The 21,359-nt window shown below is 37.9% G+C and overlaps 1 protein-coding gene across 3 annotated transcripts in view; it reads left to right on the forward strand.

Moving 5' to 3' along the window:
• LOC132819780 (poly(A) polymerase gamma-like) overlaps positions 1-21,359 on the forward strand; it is a 40,352-nt gene that overhangs the window by 7,352 nt on the left and 11,641 nt on the right. For all 3 annotated transcript variants that reach the window (XM_060831537.1, XM_060831538.1, XM_060831539.1), the window contains exons 4-15: positions 2,147-2,228; positions 2,348-2,457; positions 4,850-4,903; positions 5,095-5,206; positions 5,769-5,858; positions 5,947-6,085; positions 7,490-7,562; positions 7,641-7,761; positions 8,259-8,343; positions 10,543-10,596; positions 11,389-11,508; positions 19,572-19,681. In XM_060831537.1, coding sequence (XP_060687520.1) covers positions 2,147-2,228; positions 2,348-2,457; positions 4,850-4,903; positions 5,095-5,206; positions 5,769-5,858; positions 5,947-6,085; positions 7,490-7,562; positions 7,641-7,761; positions 8,259-8,343; positions 10,543-10,596; positions 11,389-11,508; positions 19,572-19,681 — 1,150 coding nt within the window. The remainder of the gene's footprint in view (positions 1-2,146; positions 2,229-2,347; positions 2,458-4,849; positions 4,904-5,094; positions 5,207-5,768; positions 5,859-5,946; positions 6,086-7,489; positions 7,563-7,640; positions 7,762-8,258; positions 8,344-10,542; positions 10,597-11,388; positions 11,509-19,571; positions 19,682-21,359) is intronic.

Below are 21,359 nucleotides of genomic sequence, written 5' to 3' on the forward strand. Positions count from 1 at the left end.
TCCACATTTATGATGAAGGGCTTATGCCCAAAACGTCGACTCTCCTGCTCCTCTGATGCTGCCTGACCTGTTGTGTTTTTCTAGTACCATACTTTTCGACACAGTAACCGGCCCATTGACCCAGCATGTCTATGTTGAACGTGATGCCATTCTAAACTAGTCCCATCTGCTTGCGCATGGTCCATATCCCTCTATTTCCTGCCTGATCATGTGTCTGTCTAAGTGCCTCTTAAATTTTATTGTCTGCTTCTGCCTACTTCTGCTTTCTACCCGGCAGCATGTTCCAGGCATCTACCACTCTCTAAGAAAAACATTTCTCTCTCATCGCCTTTTTAAACTTCTTCCCTCTCCCCTTAAACCTATTCCCCCGACTGTTTTGGCATTTCCACCCTGGGAAAAAGACTCTAACTATACACCCTATGCAAGCCTCTGATAATTTTTATATTTTTTTGTGTGAAGCCTTATATGGATATTCTCACCTGCGAGTTTCAACTTTCTCAACTTTTCAATCACCTGCTAACCTCCAATCGGTCACTCCTGGTATGGAACATGCTCAAATTAAACTCCTCTACTGAAGTAACTGTGCTTTCCTTGAACTGTTCTCTCATCCTTTTTTGTTTTTTATTTCAGGAGAGAAACTGTTTCCTTCTGATTCCAGCCTGGTCTTATCTAAACCTCCCATTAACGTTGCATAGTATCAACTACTTCCATTATCTTTCCAGGGGTACCTGCTCTCTGACATGTGCTGGATTAGGCCAGGAAGTACTATCTGACATAGATATTTTTTACAACACTTCAAAAAAGTAGCCAAGTCTGTATGCCAATATTTTCAAAATCAATCAGACACCTTTCATAATTTTCATTTCAAATTTCCTCCGTTGAAATAGTTTTCTTCTGTCAAATGCTCAACGACTTTGTCAAATTAGGTTAAAAAAATGACATAAAAAGGCAGAAAGGCAAGAGGTGAGGATGATGGCGTCTGCCGAAGACTATAGACTGGTTAAGTGAGAGGGCAAAACTTGACAGATGGTGTTTAATGTGGGAAAATGGTACAGTTATTCACTTTAACAGGAAGAATAGAAGAGCTGACCATTATTTAAATGGAGAAAGACTGTAGAAAACTATGAAACAGAGGGATCTGAGAGTCCATGAATCTCCAAGCGTTAGCATTCAAATTTGATGGGTAGTAGGGAAGGCAAAGGGAATGGAGTATAAAGGTAAGGAGGTATTGCTAAAGTTGTACAAGGCATTAGTTAGACCACAGCTAGAATACTGTGAAAAGTTTTATTGACTTTACTGAAATGAACAAGATTCTTAGAGGACATGACAGGGTATTGGAAATGTTATTTTCTCCTTTTTATGGGAGAATCCAGGTCCAGACGTCCTAATCAGAATAAGGGTCAAGAGCAAGAGTAGTTGGAATTTGTTTTTACTGCAGAGGGCTGTTGAGGCTGGGTCTTCAAGGCTGAAATAGACAAAATTCTAATTGATAAGGGAATCAAGAATTATGGGGAAAAGGCAGAAAACTGGAATTGAGGATTATTATTTTTAACCATATCTTCTTGAATGGCAGAGCAGACTCCATGGGATGAACAGCCTATTTTGGCTCTTCTGTCTTATGGTTCTCATGGTGAAAGCATAGTTTAGCTTTGATAGTTTACTTGTAAATAGTTTAAGCAGCTGCCGTCACAAGAGTAAGTTTGTTTTCTGCAATTCAGTGCAAGTTTAATTTCAGATTTTCAATAAAATTAGTGTTTTCCCTAATGTCATTTACAATAAGGAACAATGAGGCTGCAGCCTGGTAACTGAAAGGGCTCTTTTCAATTGGAGCATTTGATTGTTTAATGTTTTTGTATTAAAAGGCTTCTAGTATGATCTTTATTTTAGTTAACTTTATTTAAATTACAAAATTAAATTTCTAAAGTAGACTTCTTAAAGAATTGGAGAGGCCAGTAAAGTTGTAAATTGGTTTTAAAAAAGCTATTACTTTGTTGAAATAAACAGTACAGATATATTTGAACTCATCAAAAAGAATATTTAGTTATTGGGTGTGCATAATTCCTGTACCAAGTAGATGGGGATTGAATGTTTGATTTCCTTTTTGAGAATAGAAGTTGTGTTGACTGGTTTTAATTTTCATTCTCAGAATCTACCAGCATCAGTCATCGTAAATGTTGGTGGAAAAATATTTACATTTGGCTCATACAGGCTAGGAGTGCATACAAAAGGTATGCTTCAATTATTTTATCTAATTGCTAAAATAGTATAAACTCTTTAGTGCAATTGTCAAACTTACTGACCTGAAAAAAAATGTTTGCACTTTTTTGGGTGTCCACATAACTTGCAGGTGCTGATATTGACGCACTGTGTGTTGCTCCACGTCATGTAGAAAGGAGTGATTTCTTCCAGTCGTTCTTTGAAAAACTAAAGCAGCAAGAAGGAATCAAGAACCTGAGGGTAATTTATTTCATAAGTACACTATTGACTCTTCCCATAGTTTTTTACGGGCTGTTAGATTGTTATGTAAAGTGCATAAATGTATAAGAGTTTTTGCTGAATTATGATAGGAGCTCCTTAATTCATATGCTTAAATACTCAGTCTTACCATTCTAAATCTTTATGCAAACGAATCACGTCAAATATACTAAAGTTTTGCATGCTCCATATTTGAATTAGAAGTTGAACATTGCTTTGTCTCTTTGGCAAATTTAAATTCTTTTTATTTAATTGCTGTTTCCACGGACACCATCTCACTCCCTTAAAATCTGTTTTTATACCCCTACCTTAACACAACTTTACTTTCTACCTCCAGCTATTTTGATTATTTCATAAATGAATCCCAGAATGGCATCCATACTATGCGTTGTTCCTCCATGCTGTTTGTCTCACAACTTTGCCACCTTTTTCCTATTCCAATTTTGAATCCAAGCCGTTGGGCACGAAACATAAAACTGTGTGTTTTTCTCTCCACAGATGTTTCCAAGTACTGTAACATTTTCTGTTTTATCTCAAATTTCCAATGTCCACAGTAATTTTGCTTTTATCTTTCCCTATTAACTTGCCTCCATCCTTCATAGGAATTTTATCATGGAAGAGAATTCCTAACCATCCAAAACTAAACAGCTAGAGTAATAACTCCATTTCTTGCCCTGTGTAGTCATTTCCAGACCCTCTTTCTTTGCATATTACACTCCTTTCTCTTGCTGTAGCATTCAATTCCATACCACTGAGCACTGCACAGCCACTATCTCTGAACACTGTAGTGATCTTTCTGTAGATTTAAACACTTATTAGATAAAACTGTAACAAAGCTTTGATTTGCTTTGCTTTTGTCACTCAACTTGTCTTTCTCTGAGTCTGTCATTGTATTTCACTATAAATTTCGGAATTCCTGTTTCCAGCTGGGGCTTGTTGGGGTGGGCAATGCAGAACCTCTGAACTCTGAGCTGGAGCTGAACTTCAAGAATACCTGTTAAATCACTGAAAAGTTGTTTGCTTCCATCCTCTGCTCAATTGTCGCTGTCTTTTAGTTACAAATAATCAAGGTTTTTAAAAAAAGTGTAACTTCACATTTACCCTGGATAAGCCTTTTTCTAAAAGTTATCTGCCCATACATACCATGTCCCTATGTTTATCGGCACTCATCATTTAAAGAGTAAATTGGTGTTGCTCAGTGTCTCAGTCAGGGTTTGGCAATATCTTTGGTTGAGTAGATATGTGTTACATGGAAGCAGTCACTCTCTTGGTCCTGATAGATGTCCAGTCTGCCTAGGGATACCTGGGAGAGTAAAGTGTCTCAAAAAGTTGAATAACAGCTGAAGCTGACTGTTTCATGCTGCTCCTGTGCAATAGTATTATTGGTGATGTTTATCACTAACTGATGGCTGCCAGAAAGACCTCTGCCTATTGCACTGTATAATTTCTTTGCCAGTGTAATGCTTTGTATATAGGCTAATTATCCCAAAGACTAGTGAATCTTATTGCACAGCATATCACTTTTGGCTGATTGCATTTAGCCAAGGTATTAAATGTACCTAACTAGCACATCCTTGCAAAACCTGTAAAATTGGGTCTAATATTAGTTATGCTTCTGCAATTAGACAGTATTTACTGGATAATCCCGCTTGTGCAAAGAATTTCACTGACACTCAATTTAGGATTGAGTCGAATTGTCAGCTTGGTGTACTTGTATGTACTAGAAGCCTCATGTAGTAATACACCTACTAAGCCTGGCAGTTATAAATGAATCGGTATTAAGCGCATATTTTCCATGGGAATGCCTCTGCCAGAGTCCACTTGCCAGTTAATCCGCATTCTTCACTCATGCAGTATAAATGTTTGTTTGCTTTCCCCCTGAATTGGTACTCTTCACAAATGTCCTGTGGGCGATGAAAAGTTTTTGACAAAATGTCTATTTTTTTTTCAGCAGTACTCAAGTTCTGTACTATGAAATTTTTGTTTAACATATTGACTATAGATATTGGAACCTGATTCAACTTTCTTTTCCTTTTGTTTCACAATGGTGTTTCATAAATAGATTGACAACAAATTTCTACTTTAAAATGACTATTTGCCAAAGCAAGACTTTCCCATTTTATTTTTTTTAACATGCCACTGAACTGAAATCAGTAACTTAAAAATTGATTTCCCCATCCTCTCCACCCTTGTTTATTTTTAAGATTTTTTTTCGTGTATGAGTAAGGGAGCAGCCGTACCTAGAATTTCATGTTTTTGACCTCAACCCTTGTCTGTGCGTAATAGAAAAAATGTGAAGGCTGCCCAGTTGTATTGAGATGTTAGTAATTGTAATTCATGGTCCACATCAATCTTCCATCCTTTGATTTTGCAGGCTGTTGAAGATGCATTTGTTCCAGTTATAAAATTTGAACTTGATAATATTGAGGTAAGATTTCCCTTGCTAATATGGTTGCACGTATTTGTAAAGAGTACAGTGTACCTTTCTGTTGATGTACAAAAATTATAGTCTCAATTGCATCAATGTAATTAAATGTGGCCTATCGTTAATTTAAATCTGACTTTCATTTGTTTACATTACAATGCCATTGTGATGGACATCTTTTAACTCTCTTTCAGATTGATCTTGTATTTGCTAGGCTAGCTTTGCAAACCATTCCAGACAATTTGGACCTCCGCGATGATTCTCGTCTGAAAAACCTTGACATTCGATGTATACGAAGTTTGAATGGTAACTTGATCTTGAATGTTACTTTTGATTGTTCAAATTAATGGGTGTATCTGTTCTGTTCCAGATGTTTCCTAATAAACTGACTAACAAATGTTTCATGACTTCTTTTAACTTCAACTTATTTTAGTAGTAAATTAAGTCGCCATAGTCCTAGCAGAACATAAAGCTGCTCTCTTTTGAGAGACGACTGCTGTGGTTTAGCCTGAAGGTCACCACTCCTCAGGCAAAGGGAGAGTTTGAGAAGGAGAGTAGCAACCTCAACTGGTGCAGGAATTGAATCCACACACAGCATCACAAACCAGCCAGGCATCCATCCAACTGGTCTAAATAAACCAATACTAAGTCATTCAACATTTAAATAAGGAAGGCTTAAACAAGAGTTCACATCGGTTTTGTAGCATTATGGAGTAGCCAGTTACAAAATCTGACTGTTTTCATACTTAATACATGAACGCAACATTAACTTGGTGTAAATTTTGGATAGTCCAATACCTGATTATGAATATTTGCATTTTGTGTAAGAGTTGCATTTAACACAACTTAAAACATTTTGGTTTGACAGGTTGCAGGGTTACAGATGAAATTCTTCATTTGGTGCCAAATAAAGAGAATTTCAGGTTAACTCTTAGAGCCATTAAGCTGTGGGCAAAAAGTAAGTAGTACAGATACTTTTATTTACAAATTATTATGCATACAGATGTTAAAAGAATGCTGAATGCTATTATAAAAATCTATTCCAGGACGTGGAATATACTCTAATATGCTTGGATTCCTTGGCGGTGTTTCATGGGCCATGTTGGTAGCAAGAACCTGTCAGTTGTATCCTAATGCAGTTGCATCTACTTTAGTCCACAAGTTTTTTCTAGTCTTTTCCAAATGGTAAGTAAAACTGTTGGGAACTTGCAACAGATGTTATCGCCGAAAGTTATTGTATGTTTTTTTTTCTAGTTCTATTTTAGAGGATGAATTGTATAAAATTTTTCAAGTATGCATTTTGATGTAAAAGAAAAATGCTGTAGATGTTAGAAATTTGAAATGAAAACAGTGGCAGTATTCAGCTGGTCTGTCAACATCTGTGGAGAGAGGCACAGAGTTAACGTTTGTGTTGTGTATATTAACTCTTCTTTAGAGAACCACGTAGTCAACTCGGTGTTAACTTATTGTTCCTCTCTGCGTAGATACTACCCGACCTGTTGAGCACTTCCCTGTTCAGTTTCCATGTGTGGAATAGATTACGTACAGAACACACTAAAGACAGGACTCCAGGAAAACTCTGAACAAGTGAAAAATTGTCATGTAATAGCAAAAATAGCATTTTTGGCTAATGGTAGTGACGTTGAACGTATGCATTTAATTTTGATGTCCACAGGTAACACCTATGCTAAAAGTTTATATAAAAAGACAACTTGCATGTTCTGAGCTAATGTGCTAATATTCTAAAGATGTTTTTATTCAATTTGAGCATTCAGGTAACAGAAGAAGTAAACGAAAAAAATCCTCAGTATCCTGTGCTGTATTGTTCTATGTTCTGTAACAACACTGAAAGCAGTATTCCAGTGCAGACATTTGTAATGTCTTTTTATCACCATTTCAACTATACCATTTTTCATTTAGTCTGAAAATCAGTATAGGGAAAACTATTATCTAAACGGCATGGTGGATGAGGAGCAGGGAGTATTTTGTTCGGCTAATTGAATGTTCAGATAACAGTTGAGCAAAGCATTGCATCTTTGAGATCTTATTCGGGTAATTCGAAATTCGGATAATAGAGGTTGCTCTGTATTGCAATGTCATGACTTTGGAATAGAAGTTAATGCAAAACTAAACCAAATTCCAGTTAGCTCTTGTTTAATTTGAATATCTGATGTGCATTTATAACATTTTAGTGGATTCTGATCGGAGTTGGACAAATCAAGGCATGCAGTACAGGACTGCTATCACTGACTAGAAATCCAAGATAATGTTAAACCTAACCTTAGCCAGTATTTTGAGAATTCTTTGAACCTCCTAAAAAATTTTTGTAAACCTACTTTAAATTGCTCCCACCTATTTTCTAACTGTCAATCTTTAAAATTATATATGGAAGAGTGTGCCCTGGTGCCTTTAGCAAGAGGGTCAGACAATATAAAGGGATATTGCCTGGCTGCAACAGAGAGCAGTTACCGTTGTGTATGAATTTAATGTTTCACTGTTAGGGCAGAATTGAATCTGAGTGAGTATTGCCATTTCATTTTTAAGCTAATTCAATTAAATAGTTGTCCTGAAATTTTTTTTTGTTTTTAGGGAGTGGCCAAACCCAGTATTGCTTAAACAACCAGAGGATAGCAACTTGAACCTGCCAGTTTGGGATCCACGGGTATGATTAGTATTCAAATTATACTCAATCTGATTTTATGTTTATTATATGTTCTCACATATGACATTTGTTTCACAGGTAAACCCATCTGACAGATATCACCTGATGCCAATAATAACTCCTGCCTACCCACAACAAAATTCCACATTCAATGTGTCCTCGTCAACTCGAACAATAATGATCGAAGAATTCAAGCAAGGTTTACTTTTTAAATTATTGCAGAAAATTGGTTTACTTAGTTTCCTGTAGTCTTCCAGATTTTTATTTGAAGTTCAAGCACACTCTGCATGAAGGAATCTTAAATCAACAAATTATTTTCCTTCTAAAAAGGATTTGATAATTTGTAACTGTCAACAGCAATATTATTTTGTGTAATAATGTCACGCAGTAAAGTTGACCTAACATTTTGCTTTTCCAAAAGAAAATCTATTGGTATTGCACTTAACCTTGAGATTCTTAATGAATAATAACAGTAGTGTTCACATGTACATCTTTCTTGGTTCCTTACAGTCAACATTATGCATGAATGAATTCTCACAGGTTGTTGAGCTTTTTTCAGTTTAGTAGCACTGAATACATGAAATGAAATTCTGCAAGTTACGTCATAGTTGTCTTTTTAAGATGCTTTCTATTATTTGTACTATTAAGTTGTGGTTTTATTCCATTTCCATACTAATTTAGCTTTGTATATTTCAGGTCTTGCCATTACTGATGAAATACTACAAAGTAAGACAGACTGGTCTAAGCTCTTTGAACCACCCAGCTTCTTCCAAAAATATAAGTAAGTATATGCATGCTTCACAATGTCACCTACATTCTTCTTTCAATTTGTTTCTGTAGAAATCTATCCCAATTTAGCAAAATATCTATCTGATAAACTTTTGGATTTTAAACCAATACTGATTAAGTTTTTTTTTCCCAATATTAATGTGATGCAACATTGGTCAGGAGCATTTAGTATTCCAGTATACTGCCAATACTGGATCCTCTTTGTCATTGTCAAAGGTAGACTGTTGAAACTGTGTATTTCGATATCCAGCACCAGCTATCCCATGGTCAGTATTATCGGATGTACATTGTATGTGTATCTGCTGCTAATATGGGTAGCTATCCTTATACATGATTCTATTGGTTCCTAACAAAAAGCATAGTGACCAAACCCTCCTGCCACTTCAGTTCGTAGGGATCATTGGATGTTTCATAGGTGCCAAAAATATGCAAATGTTTTCTGTTTTGAGCCACCAGTACATTTTTTAGTTCATATTTTCAAAAGTTGAAGATCTCCCGCATTTGCTCTGTACCCATGATGTTGCTGTTGTTGTTGTTGTTGTTGTTGTTGTTGTTTCATTCCACATTTTTTTTTCTCTTCCCGTATCTGTTACATTCTTTTGAACTGTGAAACTACTTTAGATATTTTCCCAATTATTGACCATTCCCATAAGTGTGCGTGTAATCTGGAGTGCACTTTTCCTACAGAACATGTAATTACATCTGTTGATCATTAGGCAGCACCCCTACTTCATATAGCAACACCCCAATTATGTAATGCATGTTGCCTCATGAATTCGACATGTAATGAAAAGGGTGCTGAATAAGCCCTATATTGAGACAATGACACAAAGCAAAAGCTGTGAAGTGACTTATTTACAACAATAAAAAGTATATTGTGCTGAACTATGCACTTTGTGAAATGTCTTTTTCTTAATCCAGAATGAAAGTACTCTATTCGGGTGAGGGGAGATTGCAGTTGGATTTTCTAGCTGTGAGGTCATTTTGAGAAGCGAGCTATGACTTGGCATTATCTGGAGATTATAGCTGGGTAACCAAAAAAAAAAATTCCTAATAGGTGAGGCCTCAAAATTCAGCTTCCTGCAGTAGAACAAGTTCACTGAATTGTTGGTGTGAGAAAATAGCAGTACCTTCTATAAGAAGGTGAATTTTCTGTTCGGCAATTTTTAAGAAAAAGGGCTCATAGTGAAGCAATGTGAATGGTTAATGCTGAAGAGCTGAATGTTTGTACTTCAGGTGAACAGATTGTGAAATGAGGTGTTGGTAGGTTGGTCAGCTGAAAAACCTCTGGGAAGCTACCACATTAGGATTGTTCTGAACCACTGGTATCTTATTGATGTTTACACAATACATCCTGGATGAAATAAAGCTGCTGATGACAGCAGCTCAAAGGCTAAATCTAGTGAGTGAGAATTTGAGAGGTGGCAGTTGAAAGACCATTGACACTACAGTGGTGCCACACATGTTCTGGGAATGTTGCTGGAACAGTTGAAATTTAGCTTGGTAGGACGGAGCGTTTAAGGTGAATGTCCTCTGTTTGAATGCCATTTTGTTTTTACTACATGATTTATTTTTTCTTGAGTTCGACAGTAAAATATTTTAAAGTGAAACCTTGGCTGTTGATTCCTGTCATCTTGAAGATTTAATATCATTGGTTATTAGTGGGATTGAAATGGAATATTATCTCCAAAAATCAGAATTTAAAGAAAGAATATGACAATTGGAGGCCATTGGGTTTATTAAGTCCATGCTGTCTCTGTAGAGCAATTCTTTAAATGTGGTCTAATAATCTTAAATAATTTTTTATAACTATATAGACAAGAAAGAGTGCGCAAGAGGAAAAAGAAAATTTTAAGATTCAACTTAACTTTTATTTCTTTTTGGGAAACCATCTTTTTGCTTATGACTAGGCTGCTAAATATCTGCTCTGTATCAGTAACTGCCTCATGTTTACTGCTTATTTTGTGTGATAAGAGTGAAGCACATTTAATGAGTTGGTACCTAATTTTGAAAATTGTAAGTAAGGCAGTGTTTATGATTTGAGTTATTTCAGTGTATTGTTGCACTTTGCTTTTCCTAAAAAAAAGCAATGAATGCCTTATAGTGAGCTTGTTTTGCACTGTTATTTTGAAATATTGTTTTCTAATGTTCTCAACGAAACAACATTTGAAATAAATCTTTTTGTTTATAGGCACTACATTGTATTAACAGCAAGTGCATCCACTGAAGAACATCACTTAGAATGGTAAATAATCCAGTAAAAAATGATTTACAAGGATACTGTCAATATTGGCACGGTGGGGCGGCACGGTGGCACAGTGGTTAGCGCTGCTGCCTCACAGCGCCAGAGACCCAGGTTCAATTCCCTCCTCGGGCAACTGTCTGTATGGAGTTTGCACATTCTCCCCGTGTCTGCATGGGTTTCCTCCGGGTGTTCCGGCTTCCTCCCACAGTCCAAAGATGTGCAGGTTAGGTGAATTGGCCATGTTAAATTGCCCGTAGTGTTAGGAGAATTAGTCAGCAGTAAATATAGGGGGGTGGGTTGCTCTTCGGAGGGTCGGTGTGGACTTGTTGGGCTGAAGGGCCTGTTTCCACACTGTGGGAAATCTTAAAAAAAAAATTGCAAGATCGTTATCAATTCAAGCGAAATATCACACAGCTGAGTCTTTCTCTTGAATGTGGTGTAATAAGCTTAAATTTTGATTTTCATAAAGACTGTGGGAAAAGAAAAATCCAGAGATCAAAAGATGATGGTCACTACAAAATGAGATAAGGAGTTCAGAAGAAAGTTCTCCTGCAGAGTAATGCTATTGTGGAACACTGTCTCACAGGTTGAGGCAGATGTGATAGATGCAATTAAGGGGAAGTATGATAGGATGTGGTGAAGAGAATGTAAGGTTGCCAGATGGGAAAAGGCTTGGATGAATGCTGAACATTGATACGGCTAGTTGGATCAAATGGCTTATATCTGTGTATTTTATTTCAGTATTTGTGTTGCTTTAGTTAACTTCCAAAGTAAAAATGTTTTCCTTTTCAGGGTTGGTCTTGTTGAATCAAAAATCCGTGTACTTGTTGGCAACCTTGAGCGAAATGACTACATTAATCTTGCCCATGTAAACCCACAGTCTTTTCCTGGCTTAAAAGAGCATCACAATCTGTAAGTTAGGTTTTTTCATTGACTTGAATCCTTCATATTTTAAACATGGTAGAACTGATGTTTAACTGGTTTGAAATTAGCTGGTTAAAATCACCTATAACTTTGTGTACAATTTAACAAATATTGGAATCAATGCGTGATCAACCATGGTGTACTACATATGAATTTTTTGTAGGAATTTGAAGGAATATTTTAATCACTAACCCAGTTGCAGCACTCCAATACTGAGACTAATTTGAAGATGCTAAAGTAACTGGTATATTTTTGTTTTAGGTATGTCTATATCAGAGGACAAATCACAGCAGGCATAGATGTAATTTGCATCGTTCGTATAAAAACACTCTTTCAATTTCAAATTTAATTTTAATCTTTACGGTCAACATAGACTCTTCCTTATGATGGCTAAGAAAAGTTGATACTTCACTAGTATGTCTGTGCTTTGTACTAATTTGAAATTACTCTGTATCCTAAACACATAGGCATCTGGAGGTATTAGTTGAGAATGATTTCTGTTAAGTATTGTGTTGAAAGTTAAAGTGAAAGAAGCCATTGTATTTTCAGTAAATAGATGATTTGGTTTATATGCTTTAGTTATTGCAGATCATATCTGCTAGAAGTTATTCTTTAATTAACTTCCAAAAATCTCCACAGTTAATTATTTAAGCTGCATTTAACCTCAAAAACATTTTAAAAATTGCATTTATTAGCAGCTCTATAGAAGAAAAGTACACAACACCAGATGTGTAGCAAAAACAAAATCACCCAATTAAAGTTTTGATTTTGACTTTTTTTTTCCTATGTTTCACATTTGTTCCATTTGGCCTAATCATCCCTTGTACACTAATTTTTAAAAATTCATAGTTTTTGCTGACAATAATTCTCAGCAGGTATACTAGAGCAACGATGACTAAAAGCCTTGATCTTCAGTCATATGCTTAAGATAAGACTGCAGAAGAGCTTACCAATTGGAATTCTTCAAAAAATGTTTAGCTACTCTAAAGTATGATGGTAATCTGCAGATCTTACCTACAACTTGATGATTCAGTTTGTATCTTGCAAATCCTATTTGGAGGGTAGGAGAGACTTTGGCAATGGCTTGCAATACAACCATGCTTTTAAAATGTAGAACTTTGAGTTTGTGATAATTTTTAAAATCATTGCTTTCATTAATGTACTATAAACAGATGATGTATCTTTTCATGATTCATATTGATGTGTCACCTTTATTGTGTCACAACATTATTCAAATTTAGCTCCTGTACCACCACTACTACTTAGTTCTAAAATTGCTAATACATGTAAGTCACACTGAGGGAGTGATTAGTTCTTCCCGTCATTGGAACACTTCCTGAAGATGGTAGAAACAGAATCCTTTGAATATTTTTAAGGTAGACGTAGATTTTTTTTTTACTAAGCAAGGGGATGAAAATTAATTCTGAATAGGTAGACTGTGGAGTAATCTGATCAGCATTAATCTTGATGAATGGTGGAGTTGCTTTGAGAGCACAAGTGAGCACCATTTGCTTCTAATTTGTATCTGTGGTCAAAATTGTGAATAATCTCAACTAGTGTAGACCAAAGTATGAATATTACCCTATACAAGTTTCCAAATTAATATTTTTGGAACAGTGTCAGTATTGTGGATACTCAGTAATTCAGATGAAAAGTGTAGACTATTGAGTAAGCTGCGTAATTCCATTTACTGCCATGCTCAGCAAGTGGATACATCTGAAAACTAGTTTTATTGCATTTCTGTTAACTAATGGCAAATTGACCAGCTTCTTTTTCAAAATTCCCGTGACTTTTGATGTCAATTCATCATTCTTCTCAAATATGTGCTTCAGTGATGTACTGGGGCTTTGTGTAAAGTTCAGCAGAAATTAGGCACCTGAAGAAAAGTTGTTGTCTGGAGACTAAGCAGAATGTGCGTTATTACTGCCTGGTGCTTTCTGAAATACTGTAATTGTTTGCCTCTGCACCTAAAGGGCAACTTTTCATGCAGAGGGTGGTGCGTGTATGGACTGAGCTGCCAGAGGAACTGGTGGAGGCTGGTACAATTACAACATTTAAGAGAATGAGTACATGAATAGCAAGGGATATGGGACCAAGTGCTGGCAAATGGGACTAGATTACTATAGGATATCTGGTGGGCATGGATGAGTTGGACTGAAGGGTCTGTTTCCATGCTACATATCTTTATATGACTTGATTTTCAAAAGTTTAATTTAGAATTTATGTTTTGTGGGATTGAATTTTAATTCAGGATAGGGAAGTATATTGCAAGTTTGAGAAAGACCTTTCTTGCTTTAGTGACATGCTCCAGGTTACCTTTTGCTGGTGAGAGTTAGACCACAATGGAGGAAGTCCCACCCTGGCGAGCTGAAGCCCCAGAAAGCTAGTGGGCAATGCTGGAACTGCAAGCGGATCCATACATGCCAGACCCAATAAAAATGACCAGGGCATTTTGGGTGTGGAAGCACGGAGAGCCAATGCACACAGGACTAAATCCCACCCCCAGTTGGAGCCAGGTTGCAGGGTGGATGGCAAGAATCTGGGCCAGTTATCCAACTTATTACATTCCATTCTCCACTGAGCGAGCACCTTGCAATGCAGCATAAAATCAAGCTGTTGGTGCACAAAATGAGAATAGGTCCAGTCTAAGATGGCAGCGGAATAGAGCTTCTGTGCTGGAGTACGTCTGCTCTGACAATTTTCTTCTTTTTCTCCTCCCTCTCCTTTTTGATTTAATTACTTGTCCTGATCTTGGACAGCACTGGTGGCAACAAGAACTCAGCACGTAGACCTTAAGCCAGACCTAGGGTGCTGGTCTTGAGCCAGGCTGGGGGCACAGGAGAGTGCCCCTCATTTACTTTTCCAGAGACAGCACAGAACCTGGAATCGGTGGCTGCTACATTGGCAGAGGCAACATCAGCAAGATAAGCCCAGTGGCAAAAGATGGCGTCCAAGGATCAGTAACTTTTGCTTGGGTCTGGCGCTGCTGGAGGCAGATCGTTGGTGGAAGGGTATCCCAGCAACATCTGTGAGGTGGACCCAGCGGCAAGAGACGTGACTCTGACGTTAGTTGATCTGGCACAGGATGGTGGTGGATGGCGCCTGAGGATCAGAGACTTGGATATTTGTTGGGTGCAGTGTGGACATTGGTGAAGTGGTTACAGAGGGATGGTGGCACAGGCATCACTGGTGGTGAGCTGATTTAGAACTAATGGACTCTCTTCAAGTTATATCTTTTATTCCCCCTTATTTTTAAATTATTCAAATTTGTGCCATTCTGTGGCACCACAGTGAAAAACTTTCCACTGTATTTTATTATTTTGTTGTAAAATACATAACAATAATGAGAAAATCATAGTTTTCTTAAAAGGTTATAATTATAGAACTCTTGGTGATCAAAAAGGCTTCAAAATGGTGAGAAGAAATTGCCAAATCGATTATTGGACCTGTCTTACCATTGTCAAATACAGAATTTTGTCAATTTTGTCTGAAGCTTTTTCTACCATAATTAGGATTATGAATTCTGCTGTATGCTGTCCTGTGGACTGAAAGGCTTGTGCACTCTGCAAAGGTATTTCAGAGAATCATGAGGATCATCCCTTGAGCTTGTTTTGCTATCAATCAATTTAACCTATACCTCCATTTCTGCAGGCATCCATGTTCAGGGGCCCCTTCTGTTCAAATGTATATCACAATTTAGTTGCAAATCCAAATTTGCAGAAGGTACCAGGTTAGGAGGCACAATAACTTTTTTAGGTAAGAGCAGAACATTGCATAGACTTATCTTATGAGGATGACTGACAGATGAAATTCAATTTGGAGACATGTAGCATCATCCACTTTAGATCCAAGCAACATAAATCAGGAAGTCTTCTAATCAATGTGACACGAGGAGTAAAAAGACCTGACTTACCCATAAATTGCTGAAAGTTAATGCACCAGTAGAAAAGGCAATTGCAAATGAAAGGAGTGTTGGTCTTAACTCCCAGGGAATGCAGACAGATTTTGGTCAGATCCCAACTAGCACGTTTCTTTAAATTTTCAACACTTACACTTTGGGAAGAATATATTGGTTTTGTGAATGGAGATTCAGCAGAATTATGCTATTATTTGCCTCCTCAAGCTCTGATGACCAGTTACATAAACTTGTTTAATTTTTCTTGAGTAAAATTGAAGAGAGTTTTAATTGACATATTTTAAAAGATTTAAGTATTCAATAGGGTAGATGCAGGAAAGCCTGCCTTTTGGTGGGTGAAGCCAAAGCAAGGCTATTTATGGGAGAAATCAGGAAGCTTTTTTTCTCAATGGGAAGTGAAAATTTTGAATTCAGCATTCTGAAAGGCCATGGCAAATGGATTTGTTGGAAGTCTCAAAATTAGTTTTTGTTTGTTAGGCAAGGGATATGGAGCAATGGCTAATAAATGGAATTGAAGTACAGGGCATCCACTACCTAACTGGCTGAACAGGTTCAGTGGACTGTTTGTAAAGGCATCATGTGTCGGTACAGTCTTGGTGGGCCAAAGGACCTGTTCCTGTGCTAGTCACAGGTGAGGTGCCTGAAGACTGGAGGTTGGCAAACGTGGTGCCACTGTTTAAGAAGGACGGTAAAGACAAGCCAGGGTACTATAGACCGGTGTGTCTGACCTCCGTGGCGGGCAAGTTGTTGGAGGGAATCCTGAGGGACAGGATGTACATGTATTTGGAAAGTCAAGGACTGATTAAGGATAGTCAACATTACTTTGTGCATAGAAATGATGTCTCACAAACTTGACTGAGTTTTTTTGAATAAGCGGCAAAGAAGATTGATGAGGGCAGAGCAGTAGATGTGATCTGTATGGACTTCAGTAAGGCATTCAACAAGGTTCCCCATGGGAGACTGATTAGCAACGTTAGATCTCATGGAATAAAGGGAGAACTAGCCATTTGGACACAGAACTGGCTCAAAGGTAGAAGACGACAGAGGGTGGTGGTGGAGGGTTGTTTTTCAGACTGGAGGCCTGTGACCAGTGGAGTGCCACAAGGATCGGTGCTGGGTCCTCTACTTTTTGTCATTTACATAAATGATTTTGATGCGAGCATAAGAGGTACAGTTAGGAAGTTTGCAGATGACACCAAAATTAGAGGTGTAGTGGACAGCGAAGAGGGTTACTCAGATTACAACAGAATCTGGACCAGATGGGCCAATGGGCTGAGAAGTGGCAGACGGAGTTTAATTCAGATAAATGCGGCAAATCTTAGCAGGACTTGTATACTTAATGGTAAGGTCCTAGGGAGTATTGCTGAACAAAGAGACCTTGGAATGCAGGTTCATAGCTCCTTGAAAGTGGAGTCGCAGGTAGATAGGATAGTGAAGAAGGCGTTTGGTATGCTTTCCTTTATTGGTCAGAGTATTGAGTACAGGAGTTGGGAGGTCATGTTACGGCTGTACAGGACATTGGTTAGGCCACTGTTGGAATATTGCGTGCAGTTCTGGTCTCCTTCCTATCGGAAAGATGTTGTGAAACTTGAAAGGTTCAGAAAAGATTTACAAGGATGTTGTCACGGTTGGAGGATTTGAGCTACAGGGAGAGGCTGAACAGGCTGAGACTGTTTTCCCTGGAGCATTGGAGGCTGAGGGGTGACCTTTTATAGAGGTTTACATAATTGAGGGGCATGGATAGGATAAATAGACAAAGTCTCGTCCCTGGGGTGGGGAAGTCCAGAACTAGAGGGCATAGGTTTAGAGTGAGAGGGGAAAGATATATAAAAGAGACCTAAGGGGCAACTTTTTCATACAGAGGGTGGTGTGGGTATGGAATGGGCTGCCAGAGGATGTGGTGGAGGCTGGTACAATTGCAGCATTTAAGAGGCATTTGGATGGGTATGTGAATAGGAAGGGTTTGGAGGGATATGGGCCGCCGTGCGGACTAGATTGGGTTGGGATATCTGGTCGGCGTGGGCAGGTTGGACCAAAGGGTCTGTTTCCATGCTGTACGTCTGTGACTACTATGTTCTTACTGTTCTCTTCAATTGATATGAATTCTCTTTTTTTTGATCTGTCAAAATCCTTGGGAATAGATCACACCTTGTTAATTGAACGAGAACTAAATTCATAAACTCAGAAGAACAGCCTCTCTGGTTCTGAAATATTTTGTAATTGTGGAACCTCACGCTTCCTTGTGATAAAATTTTAAAATATTAACATCTGCTTCAACTGTTGTGTTTGTTTGTGTATTCCAATATAATTTATTTTTTATGAAGAGAAAGGTAATTTAATGTATTTTACTTCCTGGCTTCTTGCCTGCCTCTTAAAAAGAGGGGAAAGGATCATCTAAGTGACAGACCAAGCATCTTATGATAGACAGTAAATTTGAAGGGAAAGCAAATTAAAGGGCATTATAAATCTGAGCTACTCTGAATGATTGATTATTTATCAAGGACCATTAGCATTGATTTAAAGAATGGTTGGTTGTGTTTGACTAATTCAAGGCAGATTACCTCAGGGTAGCATAGAGCATGTGTGGCTTTAAAAGGTCCTGCATGACAGGCTCCTCCAAAATTGATGCAGTGGCAAGAAACTGAAGGTTATGGTCATTTTTGTGGCTGCCTGTTTCCAGTGGGATTCTGAAAAGCTCGATATTAGCTCCCTTGCTTTTTGTGGTACTTTATCAATGTTGGGGACAAGAAAGGAAGTTGGCCATGTGGATGATGATGAAGGAGAAAGCTGTATGTTGCAGAAAGATATCAATGGACTGATCAGGTGAGAGTAAAATGGCAGATTAAAATCAGTAAGCAGTGGGTGAGATAATGCACTTTGGATCAATGAACTGTACTGGAGTGGCATGGTTACGCAGTGGTTCGTGCTACTGCCTCTCAGTACCAAGGACCTGGGTTCAATTCCAGCCTCTAATGACTGTGTGTATGCAGAGTTTGCATGTTCTCCCTGTGTGTCTATATGGTTTTCATCCAGGTACTCCCAGTTTCCTCACACAGTCCAAAGTTGTGTGGGTTAGGTGGATTGACCATGCTAAATTGCCCATAGTGTTCAGAGATATGTAGAATAGGTGGATTAGCCATGGGAATGCAGGGTTACAGGGATAGCGTAGCGGGGGTGGGTCTGGAATGCTTTTCAGAGGGTTGGTGTAGACTCGAAGGGCCAAATGGCCTGTTTCTATAGTGTGGGGATCCAAGAGATCTCAGAATAGTGAGAAGTGTGCTTCTTAATGTCCTGTGTAAGTCATTTAACCAAAAAAAACGCTGTGGAGAGTAGTCAGGTAACAGTTGAGTCTGCATCCTGTTGTGTTGGTCTAGGATAGCTTCAGGCAATTACAAAGCTGTCTAACAAGTATCAGATAATCTTTTAGCCAGTCACTCCGTCAACTGCAGAGTTCTGGCTTTACCAGACTGTGTAAAGCAAATTCTAATTTTAATTGGAATTTTTACAGGTGTTTCAGGGCCATATTCTACAATACGATCCACTTTTCTTTCTGGGGGTAAACAAATAAGGTTCTTAAGTATGAATAACAAGTATCATTAGTAAATGTCATAGCAGTGGTGAATTTGAATGAGAAATAGGCAAAAAGAACTAGAAAGTAGGATTAGATTGAATAGCTCTTTCAAACTGCACAAATATGATGGGCCAGATAGCTGCCTCTTGCACTGTTAATTTCTTCTTTCTTTGTAAGAACTCTGACCTGATTTGCTGGTTAGCTTGATAGTATGACCACTGCGGGCTACTTTAAGCTGAAGCCAGAATTGACTTCAATATCTTGACAGGTAAAGTTCAGCCCACAAGAGATCACTTGTGATGAAAAAACATGAGAATTGCATTGATAAATATATTGGTCATAATTGCGTGGTGGAACAAAGTCGATAGACCTTATTCTGATCCTATATCCTCTGCTCTAAATCTTTGCAGGAAGTTTCTCCAATTTAAATTATTGCTATCACTTTGAATGCAAAATCTGCCTCAAATGTAGCTTACCTTTGTAAATCCTGTTGAAGTAAAATCATTAGCAATGTTCTAACAATAAATACCTACTGAGAGATCTATTTTTCTCTTTTTTTTATAGGGGTGATTATGTTACCATCTGGTTTATTGGAATAATTTTTAAGAAGGTGGAAAATGCAGAAAGTGTAAACATTGATCTGACACAAGATATTCAATTATTCACTGATACAGGTAAAAAATAATGCACAATTTGATTTAAGCTCAGTGGCTTTGATAGTTTTTGAGATATTTGCTATTTAGAGTTGTTTTAGACTTAATAGGACAAGAAAAGATCTTAGTCCAGATCTTGATCTCCAGGTAACCTGAAACAGGACATGTGAAAGAGGTGTGCTTTGAAATTTCTTGTGTATCCCAATTTGACTTCGCAGGAGGTTTAAGCTCCTGATAGGAAATTACCCTCTGTCCGTAAGCCTCCAAAAATGTCTGAAGCTCTGCAGAGTCTGAGACTTTTCAAGAGCTTTGACTCAACCTGAGTATCTACCCAGGAAAAGGTTAGGGTGAGATTAGATTTTGCCTGGATAACAATATAAAACTGACCTTCACCTTAATCCTCATTTCATGGTCTCTCCAACACTGATGACCCTCACCAATATCCCTGTTTTCACACCTTTTAACTCCTCCCTGAACTACTTTTCACCTTACCCTCTCACCTACTTGCCTTTTTGGTAGCTTACAAAGAGGCTTCGGGACTTTTTTTTTAAAGACTTTGTCCATTGCTGGAATACATCAATAGTCAATAAAAAAGTGCTTGGCTTTTGAGAGTATTCACTCCAGTGTAGTCTGCATGGTTTACTGGGCTGAGATTCTTACAGTGGACTCTTCAGAAGTCAGGCCTGAGAAATCTTGGGAAGGTACGTGACTTTTTGTCTGATCTGGATTAGCAATATTAACTCTGACTCAATTAGGAAGGTTTGAGCACTAGTAATCTTTTCATTTTATAATCAGTTTTGTGCAATATTACAGGTTTATAGAACCCATGCAAAAAATAGATTGCATGAACTAATTTTAACATCTTTTCAAAAACTGCAGCTTGACTTTGGATGTGTTGCATTTTCTGAATAAAGGTTTTGGTGATGTTATGGCTTTATCATTGAAATGTGCTTAATGCTATCAGCTCAGATTCCTCAGTAACTATCCAGTTTAGGTCAGAGAATGACTTTCTTCCACTTTGGAGTTATGGGTCCTGAGATGATAAATTACCCAATACTGGATCTGCATACATTGCCATAGATGGTGTTTGTGAAGTAGGTTGCTCAGATTTTTCGCACGTCACTTCTGTTGATTGCACTTGAACTGCCCCTGCATTTTTCAACACTCCATGAATGGTATCTTCCCTTGGACTATTTCTCCAGTTGAGTGATCCCATACAAGGGAGTGCTATGAGTCATTAGTAATGTTGCGTTTATCTGGGAGCTTCGTAGAACTGGGGTGGAGTGTTGTGATGAGGAAGATAGAAGAGCATTTGGTGTGATGGCACAACCTTGCTTTACCCCAGTTTTAACTTTTACTGAGTCTGTATTTGATCTGTCAGTGAGGATCACGTCTCGTCTTGTGTTCTGCAGACAGAGGTTGGTGATGAATTTCAGTGGGCAACCAAGGTGGAGGTGGATGCGACATAAAGTTAGAGATAGACAACATGGAAACAGACCAGATGTCCCAGATTAATGTAATCTAGTCCCATTTGCCAGCACTTGGACCATATCCCAACCAACCCTTCCTATTCAAATACCCATCCAGATGTCTTTTTTAAATATTGTAATTGTCCTAGTCTCCATAATTTCTACTGGCAGCTCATTCCATACACGCATCATTCTTTGCATGAAAATGTTGCCGCCTAGGTTCCTTTTTA

The sequence above is a fragment of the Hemiscyllium ocellatum genome, chromosome 10 (assembly GCF_020745735.1).
Source record: "Hemiscyllium ocellatum isolate sHemOce1 chromosome 10, sHemOce1.pat.X.cur, whole genome shotgun sequence".
Lineage (NCBI taxonomy): Eukaryota > Metazoa > Chordata > Chondrichthyes > Orectolobiformes > Hemiscylliidae > Hemiscyllium > Hemiscyllium ocellatum.